Source organism: Eulemur rufifrons, chromosome 15 (genome assembly GCF_041146395.1).
Source record: "Eulemur rufifrons isolate Redbay chromosome 15, OSU_ERuf_1, whole genome shotgun sequence".
In the NCBI taxonomy this organism is placed as follows: Eukaryota; Metazoa; Chordata; class Mammalia; order Primates; family Lemuridae; genus Eulemur; species Eulemur rufifrons.
The window spans coordinates 59,553,769-59,570,844 of record NC_090997.1 but is presented as its reverse complement, the minus strand read 5'-3'; the positions used below and the strand labels follow the sequence as shown (position 1 = coordinate 59,570,844).

General features: G+C 36.0%; 1 protein-coding gene and 1 pseudogene across 1 annotated transcript in view; one reads left to right on the top strand and one right to left on the bottom strand.

The window, feature by feature from the left end:
- Nucleotides 1-17,076, top strand: part of PREP (prolyl endopeptidase) — a 136,372-nt gene that overhangs the window by 57,306 nt on the left and 61,990 nt on the right. The window contains exon 7 of the mRNA XM_069487656.1: nucleotides 4,515-4,620. Coding sequence (XP_069343757.1) covers nucleotides 4,515-4,620 — 106 coding nt within the window. The remainder of the gene's footprint in view (nucleotides 1-4,514; nucleotides 4,621-17,076) is intronic.
- Nucleotides 13,580-13,675, bottom strand: LOC138396232 (U2 spliceosomal RNA; annotated as a pseudogene).

Sequence of the window (17,076 nt, the reverse complement as noted above, 5' to 3'; positions counted from 1 at the left end):
CAGTGACTTTGAAATGGTTTTGAGGTTTGAGATCTTGAGCATTTGAAAATTCAGAGTTGTTTCCAGTTAAGCAAATTTTAGTGGCTATGGAACATCTCCAGATTGTGATAAAGAGAATTATAGTGAAGAAGAATGACTTAATTGGCATTCAGTGTACCTTGGGACTTCCTGTCTTAGATTAAATATAAATTGCTACAACTATTTAGTCCAGCCAGAAATGCTGAGAAAAACTCATTAGATGTGCTTGAGACAGCTGTCGTTGAAGGTTTGGTGTGGTTTTTGCGGTGAATTTTACTGCCCTGTCTTTCTGTTGACTGAATCACTACATCTGAATTAGCCATCATTTATGATTAATGTAGCATGACTTTAAGGACTAAGCTATAAAGATTCTATCTTTATTTAAAGGACAAGAGAACAAAAGTATGAAGTATTGCCAATGCAACTGCTTTCAATTATGTTTAATAAAATTATAATTATGAGGTTGCTGATGATAGTCTTAACACAGGCTGGTTTAAAAATAAGGTGGAACTAAAATTCTCAACACTGGTTTATTAGCCATGTATATTAAAAGCTTAAGGAAAACAGAATATAACTCCCAAATCAGAGAATAAAAAGTACAATAAAAAGAGGAAAGAAGGAAAAAACAAAAGTAAATAAAACATTCCAACTTATGAATATAGAAGCCAGTAAATCAACAGTAACCTATAATGAATGTAAAAATACAGATTTTTAGATTGGATTTTAAAAACTAAATCAAGTTGTGTTCATTTGTAAGAGACCCACTTAAGACATAACAACAGATTTTTGTTTCTGGCCATGATGTTGTAACTGGCCCTAGATTAGCCTTCCTGCTGTATACAGATAGAAAACTGCAAAATAGACAAAGCAGCTGATTTTAGATATTGGTCAACAGGCAGCACAGGGCTGATCCCTGAGAGAGGTGAGTCCTACAGGTACTCCAACTTTCTGCCTGCAGGTATTCTTTGGACTCTAGGGGAAAGAAGAAGAACTCAAAGTATTACAGTCTCACTGAACTAAGGATCCAAAGGTTGGAATTCAGGGAGACTGGATCCACCTGAAGTTGCAGGGCACAGTACCAAAAGGAGGGAACTACCCACTAAGAGTCTCAGAAATCTGCCTTGGGATCCCCTTACATTTTGGGCCATTAAGTGATATGTACATTACATAAGACTCCATGATTCAAGCTAAGAACAGCTATCAGGGAGCTGTAAACTGGCAACTACCCCAAAGGTTTAGGGAGACTTTCAGATTTTGACCAGTGAGAGTGGAAAGACATTATGACCACTCAGGCTATTCAGCAGAGACCCCAGCTAAGCCATGCCTTAGGACTAGAGTTGTAGACCTTACCCAACAAAGATTGAAAACAAGCCTTGAATGGATCAAGCTAAACCGCCAGCAAATTGACTGCCTCAAACATTTTACAGGCAGACCAGAAAAAAAAAAATCCAGACGACATTCAAAAGTCCAGAATCCAATAAAAAAAGTTACTAGATGTGTAAAGAAGCAAAAAACCGTGACTTATAACCAAGGAGAAAAATTAGCCAATAGAAACAGATCCAGAACTAACAGTAGAATTAACATACAAGAGGACTTATTAAAAGCTGTTATAAAAATATTTTTTAAAGATTTTTAGAAGATATTAATGTAATGAGCAAATAAATGGAAAATATAAAAAAGAACCACATATTCTTCTAGATACAAAATAAACTCTGAAATGAAAAATTCTTTGGATGGGCTTAACAGCATTTTAGATACAATAAAAAAAATCAGTGAGTTTGAAGACAAAGCAATTGAAACTAAACCACTAAGAAAAAAAACTGAAACAAAAATATGTTCAGTCTCCTTGACCTGTGAACAATACCAAGTGATGTAATATTTGAAGTTAGGGACAGAAAAATACACATGTGGGAAAAGTAGCCAAAAATGTTACAAATTTGGTAAAATACACAAACCCACAGATCCAAGAAGCTCCATAAATCTCAAGCAGGCTACTACAGCAAAGCCCATTACAGTATAATCAATTTTTGGAAAACCAAAAATAACGAGAAAATATTAAAAGCAGCCAGGGAAGAAAACACATTACATATAGAGAAACAAAGGTAAGAAATGACACCGACTTCCCATCTGAAACAGTGCAAGTCAGAAAACAATGGCAAGATACCTTCTTAATAAGGCTTACTTACCTCCACTGCCATATTTAATACTATGGGCCCCCCAGCACATCCTGTCTCCCTTACCCAGACCTGTTTATGTTCTCCGTGGCACTCATCATTTTATAATGTACTGCATAATTCCATACTTATGCATTTGTCTCCCTTACTAGAGTAACATTTTTTCCTGACTCTGGTACATCTTTAACACCTAGAAAAATGTTTCACACATAATAGCTGCTTAGCAAATAAATACTTATTGAATGAGCAAAGAATATTTGTTGATAAGTGTATTAGAAAGGGTTCTCCAGAGCAAAACAACGAATAGGACTGTGTGTGTGTGTGTGTGTGTGTGTGTGTACACATAGGGAGGATTATAAGGAATTGGCTCCCATGATTATGGAGGCTTGGCAAGTCCAAAGTCTGCAGGGTAGGCCAGCAGACTGGAGACTCAGGGAAGAGTGTAGTTAAGATCAAGGTGTCTGCTGGCTGAATCCCTTCTTACTCAGAGGAAACCAATCTTTGTTCTGTTAAGGCCTTCACCTGATTGGATGAGGCCCACCAACATTATCAAGAGTAATCTGCTTTACTCCAGTTCTACTCATTTCAGTGTAATCTCATCTAAAAAATAACCTTCATAGAAATATCTAGAATAATGTTTGACCAAATATCTGGGCACTGTGTTCTAGCCAAGTTGGCATATAAAATTAACCGTCATAATAAGGATGTGGAAAACAGGAGCTCTCATATACACTGCCTCCAGGTAAGAGTACAAGTTGGTAAAGCCACTTTGGAGAATAATTTGACATCTAATAAAGTTGAAATATGTTTGCATATCCTGCCGCTGAACAATTTTGCTTCTAGTTATATACTCTGGGAAGCATTTTAGTTCACAAACATGTTCAAAAAGTTTTCTAAAGGATTGTTTGTAGTAGTAAGAAAATGGAAATAATCTTTTTGGGGGGGGCGGGTTGCTTTTATTTATATAAATTTATGGAGTACAAGTGTAATTTTGTTACATGGATATATTGCATAGTGGTACAATCAAGGCTATTAGTGTACCTATCACCTGAATAACATGCATTGTATCCATTAAATAATTTTTCATTACACCCCTCTTCTGCCCCCTCACCCTTCTGAGTTTCTATTGTCTGTCATGCCACACTCTATGTCCACGTGTATACGTTATTTAGCTCCCACTTATAAGTGAGAACATGTGGTATTTGTGTTTCTGCGTGAGTTGTTTCACTTAAGATAATGGCCTCCAGCTCTATCCATGTTGCTACAAAAGGCATGATTTCATTCCTTTTCATGGCTTAATAGTATTCCTGTGTGTGTGTGTGTGTGTGTGTGTGTGTGTGTCGCATTTTCTTTAGTCATCCGTTGATGGACCTTTAGGTTGTTGATTCCATATCTTTGCTATTATGAATAGTGCTGTGATAAACATACAAGTGCAGGCATCTTTCTGTTATAATGGTTTCTTTTCCTTTGAGATTGCTGGATCAAATGGAAGTTCTAAAGAAAATGGAAATGATCTGAGTGTTATTGATAGGAAGAGGGATCAATAAATTGTGATATTTTCTAATGTTGTACAGCAGTTAAAATGAATGAAGGTATTTACATATGTCAACATGGATTAATTGTAAAAATTATATTAAATGAAAAAAATTAGTTGCAAAAGGATGTATATAATTTGATACCACTTGTATCAATTTTGTCAAAACAATAATATATTGTTTATTGTATTAGATTTTTGTCTAGATTCTTTTTGCTACCTAAGATTCTGCTGTTTTATACTAAAAAAGAAATTCCCAGAAGCGTAGGCCTTTTTCATCTCTGAGATCTTCTGGTAGAAGTGACTAAAAATAAAGTGTTGTTCAGTAGAAACTCGTTAATGTGACCAATGTGACTCGCAGTGAATTTCTTGCATCTATACCCATTTTGCTAATTCTTATTTAAAACAACTTTTAAGTTATGTCACCCATGAAGAAACCTTAAAGTCAAGGATACTATATTCAAAATGACAGATGCACATATTTTCAACTTAAGGACTAGATTAGAAATTTAAATAAAAATTACATTGAAGTCATTATGACATTCAACTATATCTACTAATATTTTCTACTTAAATAATCCACTATGTTTTGTTAACTGTGATTAAGAGTGAAATAAGTTAAATTGATGTTCATTTTTTTATTTCAAATAACTCTTATCAGATCATAAGTTTGGGGTGAAGTCACCACATTTGAAAGTAAATGTTATTTTTTTACTTAACATTTAACAATGTTCTCACAAAAAATATATTCTAATTAGTCCCTTGCACTATTTTTGTTTCCTTCATAGTTATCTGATGATGGCCGCTATGTCTTGTTATCAATAAGGGAAGGATGTGACCCAGTAAACAGACTCTGGTACTGTGACCTACAGCAGGAATCCAATGGCATCACTGGTAAGTTATTTTTCAGATGCTGATAATTATTGCAAGAAACTCCATTAAAAAACAATTATTTTGGTCTTCTAATTGATTTCCCAAGAAACCTTCCATTCTACATCATGTCAGTTAATATGATTTTTTTCTTTTAGTACTATTCCATAAAATGAGGAAAAATTGAATGAAACTGTTGGCTTTAGCATTTTCTCTGTAGATTGGGATTAACTATAGTTTCTGCACATGCGTGAAAATACCCTGTGAATATTGCAGATGAATAAAGGCCCTTGGTCTATAAAGTATTATATTAACAACTATTTAGATGTAATGGTACAAACGGTCACAGGCAAGGGTTATTAGAACAGTGAGAATTTATTAGATTGACAGGTAATCAGTACAGTTGTTCCTCAGTACTTAGCCACATGCAAAAGAACAGCTTGCTTTTGCTTCCTAAAGCCTTATATTGTAAGGATAAGCTAGAACCAACCAGTTACAAGTTCTGGAGATAGCTCATTTTCAGTGTAGTTCTCTTCCAACATCTCTATCATACCAGCAGTATCATCAGGCATTAAAGCTTTTTATCTACACAATTCACTATGCTGAAAATTCTCAGACCCAGAAATTCTGTCAGTTACGTTGGTCCCCAGATAAGGGAACTAAACTATTTACACCATGTTCTAGTTAATGAAAAATACATATAGTTTAGAGATGGTCAACATAGATTTTCAAAATATCCCATACAGAGTGCATTTCTGTAATAATTTATCCATCTCATTAGTATCTAATCTGTATTACATTATGATATAAAAATATTATGTCTGATTGGGCATTACATCACTTTTAAAATTCTCTGTGCAAGATCCACATCCTAACATTTTTAGATACTACAGAGCACCATTCACACATATAGCAGCATGAAGTCAGCAACTTTTATTCTAGTATTAAATATATATCGATTTAATAAAGCCACGTATTTTTTTCTGTTAAAAAGAAATAGATATACCCATTTTGGTCACAAGAAACCAGCATCAACCACATCAGTGTTCACATACTCTGGCAGGAACAAACCACCACCCTAGTCTTGAGTTGCAAGTGTAGGTCTGCATAGAACTGAGCAAACCTTTTAAGACTGAATCTGAATGAAACAGTGACAGCAGACATCACAGTGCCATTATCCTGTATTCCTGTTCCTTTATGATTCTGAGATGGTGGAAAAGATTTTACCTTTCTCCATTTTATTAAAAATTCTGATTACAGTGTTCTTCCTCAAGGGAGTGCTGTTTTTATTTTCTGTTTATAATTTTGTTATGTCTTTAAATTATTATCCTAGTTTGTGTTTTTAAAAGATATAAGTTAAGAAATTAAAAAAACACAAATTGCTATCCATCTACATATTTATATACAGAACTACTATTGCTATATGCACATCAATAAGAGGTAATAATACTTTGAATGGAACTTTCAAGTGCTGGCAAAATTCATGGAAACTCTTTGTTTTCTTCCTAACCTCTGGGCCCTTGTCTTTCTCTCCCCCTCCCCTTACATTGTCATCGAAGTGTTAGTGAGGTGATAGAGAAAAGGGTGTGCAAAAGGAAGTACAGGGAATTCCAAAAGGAAGACAGTGCAGAGGTGCACTGGACTCTCAAAAACTAAATTCTAGTCAGTGTGGCCATGAATGAATCTTGAGAGTTAAATGAGATCTCTGTGAAACTGGATTCATTTTGTCATGTGAATTTGAATTTCTGGTCTCTCACTTGCTGACTGTCTTCCTGCCCTCTGCCTTGTAAGGGCGATCTCTTTCCTGTTCGCCTTTCCCTCTCTTTGCAGAACTTCATTTCCGCCATTTATATTTGCAATATTTTTGCTTAAGAATAATATGAACATGTTTGTTACAAACTGTAGATCACATCCTTTCCCCAGTAACTGTAGTTGAGGCTGATGGTTGCTGCTTGTCCTTACCTTTTCTGAACAGGTCATTCCCATGGCTCACCTCAGGTACTACTCTGTGGAAATGGCATTAGGCTTATTATCTGGGCGTTAGAAGTTTATGTAATTTTTCAACTCTTCAAAACAGCTAAATGGGTCTTCTGCAAAGAGTATCGCACCCTTTTCTCTGCTGGCTACCAGAGAAACATGTGGAGTCACTATCTTTATCTTCTTGCTTTGGGAGAAGAGAGATTTTTGCCACAGAGGTTACCAGGCTTCCTTGTGATTTTGGTGGATACTGTCTTGCTACAGTCGCCCCTTCTGTTTTCCTTTTCTCTCCGTACAAAAGCACTTTGTGTGGAGATCTGTGGGTGGCCTGAGATCAGGGACCTTACCTGACTTGTTCCCTGTGGAGTTCCCAGCCCCTAGAACAGTCCCTGCTGGACTCATAGTAGGTGTGCACCCGCTTGTCTCCGACGACGTCACTGGTCCCTTCAGGGTTCCTTGTGCTAAGATGAGCCTGCTTGATAAGCGTCCTCTCTCTGTAACTCTTAATTTACTTTCAGTCATGTTGAATATTTACCCCTGTAGCCTCCTAAATTTTTTTAATTAAATTTTTGTTCTTTATTAAACCCTGAAGATGATGGGCTACAGATTGTATTTTTTCAGTCCTATATATTGTATGAGCAGAAGATTTCTGTTTCTTTTAACTCTGTTGCGTGTTTAAAACCAGAAGTGAAGCAGCATCAAGGTATTATTAAGGACATCAGGCTAGCATGACATTTCATTAGTTCTGCAACAGAAAAGACAGCTGAGTCTTTTCTCCTGTGATTTTTAATGTGATTCATGCCTGCATATTAGTTGAAATTAATCATTCTGAGCCTTACAAGCAAATAATTTTTCTGGATTTTCTTAGTTATATTTTCTATACTTTCCTAATCAAGACTTTTTCTTTTGAAGTGTGTGTATGTATACATATATATACACACTTTGTTTCCTACGTTTGCTATAAGTAATCCTATTTTGAATATATGTAAAGTTGCTTCATATACTTAGGCAAATTTAGAATAAATTTTCACATATTTTCTGCATTATGTTTAAATATCAGGACTCAAAGCTGTCTCTTTTTCTCTCAAATATGTGAACATTTAAAAATTTATATGAAAACTTAAGTGAATTTGTACCTTAAAAATATATTTAACTTAGGGATATGTTTCTAAATAGTTGAATTAGAAATGTGAATGATACTAATAACTTGTTTAAAATTTAAGTTTGGTGACTTTTGTTGTCTTTACATTATAAACAATTGTATGTAAGATTCAGTCTAAAATGTAGGAGTATATACATTTGCTATTTAGTCATGAAGTAGACGTGTACCAGTGCCCCCCCTGTGTGCCAGGCATTGTGTTGGGTAATTGAGGTCACGACACCTGGTGGTCCCTGCTCTTCCCGTGCTCCCCACCCACCGGATGGTAGACGGGGAGATTGGCAGCGCCCGGTTCCAGTGGGTGTCAGGTGCTGTGACGAAGTGCCCAGACTCCCTCTCTCTCCTTTCTGTTTTCTTTCTTTGTTCCCTGTTTCTTTGTTTCTTTCAAAAAGTCAAATACCTTATTGCCTGCTTTATAGGCTAATTAGCAGCAAAAAAGGAGCTGACCATTTGTCGCTGTTTTGAGTACATTTAAAATCACATCAGAGATTTTTAAATCTAATCCTTAAGAAGCAATTGTCAGGGGGAAAAAACTGTAAATAAATCTGAAATCCTTGCTGTTAGTAACTCAACACCCTTCTTCTATGTAGGCATCTTTAAAACAGTCCTGTTATGGTGAATGGTTTTTGCTCGTATCCCAGCATTTATGAAGGGTGTTGGGAGGAAAGGTGGATGGTGCTATAACATCTGATTTTTGTAAAGAAATATCAGCTTACCCTGAACTTTGCCCAGGCTTTCACTAACTTGCCTCTCTGTTTTTTCATTTTGTGCTTACCATGTCTTTATTTTAATGCTTTCAGGCCACTAAAAATTGGCTTTTTCCTGCAAAAGAAATTAGTCTACGCTACATACTAACACATAACCATAAAAGGAAATTTGGTATTTGTTAGACATGTAAGTTGTTCATATTGCCATCTCTGGCTAATGCGTCTCTTGTTTTTAGGTAGCAGAGACAGTGTTGACTCTGTTGTTCATGCCTGGTTGCGCTGGGCATCTTTTGGGGGTAGAGTGGAAAAGGGGAGATAAACATTGGAGAAGCTTTAAGCAGATAAGTTATCTAAAACTTAGCAAAGTCATCTGAGTGCTAAAAGCCAGACTAACAGGGGAGGAGGGTGTCAGTGAGAAGACAGGGAATTGGTAGAAAACGTTATGAGTGTCAGAGTGGGAATGCAAAAAAACCAAAAAGAATTAGGACATCAAAAAACAGTGTAGAGGCCGGGCGCGGTGGCTCACGCCTGTAATCCTAGCACTCTGGGAGGCCGAGGTGGGTGGATTGTTCAAGGTCAGGAGTTCGAGACCAGCCTGAGCAAGAGCGAGACCCCGTCTCTACTAAAAATAGAAAGAAATTATATGGACAACTAAAATATATATATACAAAAAATTAGCCGGGCATGGTGGCACATGCCGGTAGTCCCAGCTACTCGAGAGGCTGAGGCAGTAGGATTGCTTAAGCCGAGGAGTTTGAGGTTGCTGTGAGCTAGGCTGACGCCACGGCACTCGCTCTAGCCAGGGCAACAAAGCGACACTCTGTCTCAAAAAAAAAAAAAAAAAAAAAAAACAGTGTAGAAATAAGAAGCAAAATATGAAATTTGACATAAAAGACAAAATATGAGTGATAAAATTAGAATTTATACTAATTTTTAAAACCAGTGATTATAAGGACTTTTTCTTAGAAAATGGCTGTGTGCCATGAGAGAAGGAAATTAGATTTTAAATGTTCACTATTAGCAAATCGTACTATTCAGAGGCCATGATCAGTTTATTTTGTCATTTGAAGAATGCTGGGATTAGTTGGAATAATATTAATAGTAAGTATTGTTTATGTAGCATTTCCTGTGTGCCAGGTTCTGAACTCGGAATGTTGGTAATTCATTCATTCTTCTCAACAAATTATTATCCCCAGGAAACTGAGGTTGGTGTGGCCAAATAGCTTTCCTAATGCTGTTTAAAGATTTGGATCCAGGTCAGTTTAATTCCCAGGCTTGTGTTCTAACCAATATCATGTGGCAGAGTGAGACAGAAGGAAGTCATTCAGGCCAGAGAGAATAGCAGCCTTTGCCCCTCAGCCTCAGAGCCTGACCACACCTTGTATTTGTTATCTTTATGATATGTCAAGCCCTTAGGGTTTTTATAAAGTTTAAAAGCACTTGAGTTCCTTTTATTAGATAGCTTGTACAACATTTTTTATGAAATGTTAATATCATGTTTTTCAAAGAAAGTAATGAAAGTGTGACTTTGCTTTAGAAAAAGCATAAAATGAATTATTTGAAGCTAATCTTCACTCTAAATGAATCAGTACCCACGAAGAAGGTTTATAAAAAGTAATTTTAACTTTCTAGTGTGGAGAGTTTCAGGAATTGAATTCTGTTGGCTTCAGAATGCATAATGCCACTTACAGACAAAAGAACCTCAGAGAAGATGGCCAAATAGTGAAATGGTTAAAGAGCTCAGTCATGTCTCTTTTTTAAAAGTAATTTTCCTATTTTCCATTTAAATCAACAGTGTTCTAACTTGTGAGTTGCAAAAATAAATTAGCCCCATTGTTCAACTGAATTACCTTTTTTTTAAATTTATTTCTCTACCAAAGCCTTGAGGAGCAAGATTTCAGAACAAAAGGATTTCACGAGCTCTCTTTTAAAACATCCTGCCCTGTGAGGGCCTATGCTTTGGGCTGTTTTTCAGATTTTATAGCTGAATTTTTGTAAATCCAGCCACATATACCCTATTTTGAATGAGCTTAGGTTTATATTTATTTATGGCTAAGGTTAATGCTTCAGAATTTGGTAGTAGATAATGAACACAAACTTTTTTGTTGCTTTGTTGTTCACTGGAGCTTGAGAGTTTAAATGAATGTGCCACATCTTCAGGCTTACCTGATTGTACAGCAGTACTGAAGGAAATTTCTATTGTGTTTTGTTTTTGGTGGATGCTTTAGTGACTGGGTGGGCAGGGGTCATGATAAATACCACTGGCTATAAGACCTTTTCAGGCAGAAACCATAAGATGGTTACTTTGTGAAATAAAGGTTTCACATCAGGAAATGCTTTTGTTAGGGGAACATTTAAGGAATCTGACATTTCACTGAATTAAGATTTTGTGCCTACAAATGTCATGGTCTAGAAAATTGTTTAATCAGTCTTATTATAAACAAATGTACATGTCTTACTATCTTCAAATTTTGTATTGCCAGCTAATTATTTTACTTAAATTGTTTTTCTGTTAAAGAATGGGGATTTTTTTTTTTAAGCCTTGTTTTATATAAACTAAGATGCAGTTACCTTTGAGTGGATCACCTGCTAAGGAGTCTTTTGAGGTTAGCAGTTTGTCACTGGAAAAAAACATAATTGCAAGTAGAGTTTAACCTTTTATGAAAATTAACTGTAAGGACTTCTGTTTCTGGGAGTTTGGCAGTTTGCATACTTTGAATAACCTCCCAATTAAAACAATTGAAATGTATAATATTTAGAAAGCATCTTTCCAGATACGTTTCTAAGTTGACACAAAAGAATGGAAACCATAAAGACCAGAGACAAAATGAAAGCAGCGTCCCGGAAGGTGAGCTGGATTGTCCCTGAATGTTTCTTCTGGGGTAAGGAGGACAAGAGATAAAGCCTGTAGTTCTCCGTAAATGGGTTTCTAATGAGAGAGATCATCAATGTAAGGGTGATTGATAGACAAACCTGCGAGTGGTAGGGCTGAGGGTGAGGAGTACACAGTATGGAAACCCGCCTGTCTTTGCCTTGGCACGAGTGAGGGGTTGGGTAAGGCAGGATGTGAATTCTCCTAAAAGATGAGGAAGACTGACCTTCACATGAGTGTAGGTTGACTCAGTTGTACCTGTGAGGTCCAAAATCCTCCCATGCCAAGAATGTGATTTAAAGTGCTCTCAGGCTGGTTGCATCCCAAGAGGCAAGCAGAAGCAAATACAGATCTTCTCTGGAAGAATACCACTTCAACCCGGGCCTCCAAGAATTCCCACAGATAATGTTTTAAGGAAAATCAGCAGTTCACAGTCAAATATCATAAATCAGATGAAGAAATTCACCAGCATGAGAAATAGAGCTGGCAGAAACACCAGAGTGAAATTATCAGATTCCTTAATAAAGAATAAGTACGTTAACACACTTAAAAATAAAGTCATTATGATGCTGCTTTAAACAAATAAATGAGAAACTGGAACATAAGGAAGAAATAAGATACTGAAAAGAATGACCAGACAGATTTGAAAAAGGACTAAGTAGAACTTCTAGAAATAAAAAATAGAAAACTTAGCAGTGGCACATGCCTGTAGTCTCCATTACTTGGGAGGCTGAGGCAGGAGAATTGCTTGAGCCCAGGAGTTTGAGCGTGCAGCAAGCTATGATGATGCCACTGCACTCTAGCCCAGGCAGCAACGCAAGACCCTGTCTCAAAAAAAAAAAGAAAAAAAGTGCAGTTATTTGTTTAAAGAGGAGATTAGACACAGCTGAAGAGAGAATTAGTAGACAAGAATGTAAATGTAAAGGAACTACCAAGAATACAGCCCACCAAGAGGTAGAGAAATATGTGAGTTCATAGACAGGGAGAAGAGTAAACTCTTTCCAAAAATGGTAAACTAGAGATTGGAACAAACCATTCCTCAGAAGACAGCTAGAAAAGCTGGAGGGAAAAATGTCTATTTGAAGGTATCACAGAACTAATGAGAAAGTGGATAATAACTGGTCTAACATACTACCATGAAAAAGATGCAGCTATTTTAATATGAAAGTAGGCTTTAAAGCAAAACGCATTACTAGATAATATTTCATAAAATGTTCAGTTCTACTTAGAAATGATAATTCTATATATCTAACAACATGATTTCAATATATTGGGAGCAACAATTAATAGAAATACAAGTAACAATACACAAATCCACAATCATAGAGGAACATTTTTTCAGCCTTTTCTGTGACTTGATAGACCAAATGGCCAAAAGAAATAAGTAAATATACAGAAAATTTAAACTATGTGGTTAACAAATGACCTAATAGGCAAATTTAGCATATTGTACCAACAGTTATAAAATATACATTATTTTTAGTTACACACAGGAACATTTATAAAACATTTTTAAAATTTAGGTCAGAAAGCATTTCTCCACAAATTTAAAAGGATTGGAATCATACAGTGTATGTTCTTTGAGCACAATAGGATTTAGCCAAAAGTCAATAACAATAACCAAAGGAGGAACAATCTCACAAGCATAATGTCATGGAAGTCAGATGCAAAAGAATGTGTGTCATATGATTTCATTATGTATAAAGTCCAAAAATGAGACAAAACTAAACTAATATTATAGATTCATATGAAGGCAGAAAAAGTACAAAGGAAAGCAAGAAGGAGATTAGCATAAAAGTCAAAATGGTAATTGCCTTGGGGGAAAGGGGACTTGTTTATAGCATCATAATGCACTCATTATGCTATTACCAAAAATATATTGACTGTCCTTATGTGTTTATTCTTCAAGATGAATTTTAGAATGATGTCATATTTCCCAAAAGTCTCATTTGGATTTTGATTAGAATGGTGTTAAATCTATAGATTTCCTCTGGGATTATTTACACCTTTGAAGTACTGAGTCTTCCCATGTAGGGACATGTTGTGTGTTACCAGCTATTCAGGTTTATTTGTTTTTTTATTTTTAAGTTTCCTTAGATAAATTCTATAGGTGTCTTCATATAGCCTCCACGTTTCATGTTAAATGCATTCCTAAGTATTTTATTAATTTTGCTTCTATTGTAAATGAGATTCCCCCACATTTTCTAACTGATGTTTTTTAACTGCTTACCTTATTACTAGTCTTAATCCCAGTCACTTATTTTTTTTTTTTTTTTTTTTTTATAATTTTTTTTGACGTATCAGATATTAAACTGATAAGAACAGATACTACACTTGATCTTAGCCAAAAGGCCGAGAAGCGATCCAGTCACTTATTTTTAAATAATATTTGTTGAGTTTTTATTGTGGGGTAGATACTAGTAGTTACTTTTATAATTTTCACATTTCCTCATCATTCCTAGTTTACAGTTGAAAAAATGTGGTTTAGTAGGGATTGAAAAGATTGCTCACGGTCACCCAGCTAAGTAGTGTTAGAGCTGGGGTCTTAATCCAAACATATCTGACCACAAACTCTCTTTCTGTGGTGGAATTTATATTCCCTGATAAGCTTAATTCAATAACAGATTATGTAAAGATAAGATATGCAAATGAATGAGATAATGAATGTAAAATTGCCTTGAAAGATTCAAGGAATATAAATGAACTATCCAAAATTAATGTAGCAATTTCACTGTGAAATTAAAAGTAGATAATTGGAGAATAGCTAAGATCTGGCATTGCCTTTTAGTAGTTTAGAAGTCATAGAACATTTTTGTTTATAAAACTTCTGAGATGTTCTCTGAACATCTGTGTCAGATGCATTGCAAAGCAGATGTCTTTCCAGTGGGCTTAGGGGATTATTTTTTTAAATATTAAAAGCAGCATGTAGGAGAAATTTTAAATGATGATGATAGTGAACATCTTTAAGATTTTTTAGTGATGACCATCTCCAGACTAGTTCTTAGGACTGAAGGACTACAAAGTGTCTCTTCTTTAATTCAATGCAAATTTTATTTTATTTTGTACCTTTGAAGTTTACCTGTCACTCTGTTTTGGTGCTGAGTATGCAATAGTGAATAAAAAAGGCAAATAAACAAGAAAATAAATGCATAATTTTATCTTGAGAAAAGTGCCATGAAGAAATGAACGGAGTGCTGATTGTAAATGGCCAGGTATTTGAGAGTGGGCCAGGTGGAGGAAAGCGCCTATGACAAGGCCTGGAAGCTCATTTTAAGGACTCTGACAAAGCCAGTGGCACTAGAAGGCAGGAGGTGAGGCAAGAGTTAGAGCTACCAGACATTGGCCAGCTGGGAAAGGACCACAGCATGCAAGACCATGGAGAACTTGAGGAGGATTTTGGATTTTATTCAAAGTGTAATGAAGAAGTCATTGAATGTCCCTAAGAGCACTAACACGGACCAGTTGAGGATATTAAGACATTGTGGTGGCTGCTCTACCAAGAAAATCAAGAGTGGCAGTGGGAAAGCCAGTGCTGTCAACCAAGGTTTCTCAAACTTGGCACTGTTGACCTCTTGAACTGGCTGCTGCTTTGCTGTGGGGTTGTCCTGTGCATTGTGGCGTGTGGAGCACCTCTACCCAGTAGGTGCCATTAGCAGCCCCACCTTCAAGTTGTGACAACCAAAAATGTCTCCAGACGTTTCTAGGTGTCCCCTGGGGGCTAAATGTGCCTGGTTGAGAGCCACCGCTGTAGACCAGGAGGGAGAAGACATTGGAGTGGTGCGATAGGAGAGGTGGAGAGAAGTGCACAGATTTGAGACTGGATCTGGTGGAAGAGGATTTACCAGATTCTATGAGATGGTTGGCTAGGAGGAGAAGTCCATCCTTGTCACCTCCTTGTCAGGTTTTTCAGGTTTTCATTAGCATTTTTTATAAACCTTATTATTCACCCACAACTGGTCCTTGCTCTTTTTCGTGCTTTTAGATCAGGGGTAGGGAACCTTTTCATGTTGAAAGGCTGTGTTAATTTAGTTATAATTAAAGAAGGCCACATTCAAGAAACTTCAATTAGGTATGTTTAAAAATGTACCTTATTTTGTAAAAATCTAACTACTATGTTCTTAGTAATTTCAAAAAATGAAAACTATTTGTTAATTTTAAAGGTAACTAACCTTTTAATGACTTCGTTGTATCTTCTTTTTCTTGGAAAGCATGTGAATATTTGGTTGCAGCATGAAGGTCCACAGTTTCAGTTGATCCTCTAGATGGGTATCAGTCAATTGTGACATTAAGGGTGTCTTGATTTGGGTCAGGTAGGAGAATATAGATTCACGGCAATAAGTGGTTGAAAAACAAAAAAGCATTTTGGGGGCATGTTGCCCAAGGTGTGGGTATTCTACTGCATTTTTCCATATTTCATTTGTATCTTTCTTAGCAGCAAACAATGACATTAAAATGTCATCTACTGAGAGCTCAATCAGTTCCCTCTGTGGGTGTCTTGGTGATATCAACTAGGTGAGGCTGAAATGCTAATTTGAGTGTGATGTCATGATTCTCAAAGTCAGTGAGCCTTTCATTGTATTCTCCAATTAATAGGTCTATAACAGCTGCATATTCTTCAAATGATTCACATATATTATCCTCATCAGTGACCTTTGCTAAGTGGGAAAAATGTTCATCCAAAATTTCCTTTTGAAGAAGTGTTTTCAAAAAAGATAGCTTTTTTCGAAATGCTTGGATTTTTTGCTGCATATATAGACTTAGTTTTACCTTGCAAAGAAATATTCAAGTTGACATGATATCACACAGAGATGCTACATTCCTATGGAAATCTTCTTTCAGTAATTCACATTGCTGATTCTGTTCTTCATAAAATTTAACTATCTGTTCTTGCAGAGATAAAATTTTGCCTAACACCGATCCCTGTGATAGCCAATGAACTTTAGAATGATGTGGCAAATCCACACTGAATACCTCGTGGTTTAACTTTAGCATGTTATGAAACTGACAATGCCATATTGCATTTGCATGGATATAGTTAACAAAACTTCTAACTTGTTGCAAAGTGTCACTTAAAATAGTAGCTTTTGGCACAGAGATTTTGCTGATGCAGTGAAAAGAAATGAGAGCATCTGGATTTGTTAATACTTTTTTTTTTATCTGTATAATAAACCCTTCATGTTTTCTGGTCATGGAAGATGTAAATCTACCAAATTCAGTCCAACTTCACAACTTATCTTGAAAGTTGTTGAAGATCTCTATTCCCTGTGTTCTGTTCACCAGAGTGCTCAAAGCAAGTAAAGAAAATCTTCTGTTATGACCCAAATGAAGTATAACACCTGGGCTGAGTCAGTAGCATCAGATGATTCATCCAAAGCAACTGAATAATATATATTTTCCTTTTGAAGTAGTGCATGAAGTTGTTCTGTTAAGTTGAGGGCTAACTCACGCTGCCCATCAGTTATGGTTCTTGAAAGAGGCAGTTGTTTGCACTTTGAAACATTATTAGGGTGTAAGCATCCTACACCTTTACAATGCATTCTTTCGCAATTTCTGCATCACTGGATGGCTTCTCTTTTTTTCCCCGAGTATATAAGCTACTTTATAAGTTGCTTCAGTGGCATTATTTCCAGATCTTATTGCTGCTTGAAAGAATTATCTTTGCTTTTGCTTTTCGTCTTTTAATTTCTGCACTACAACCTTTCATGCCTCTCCCTGTAATTTAAAATATTTGTGGTTCTTATGAGTGTTACAGTGCCGATGAGCAC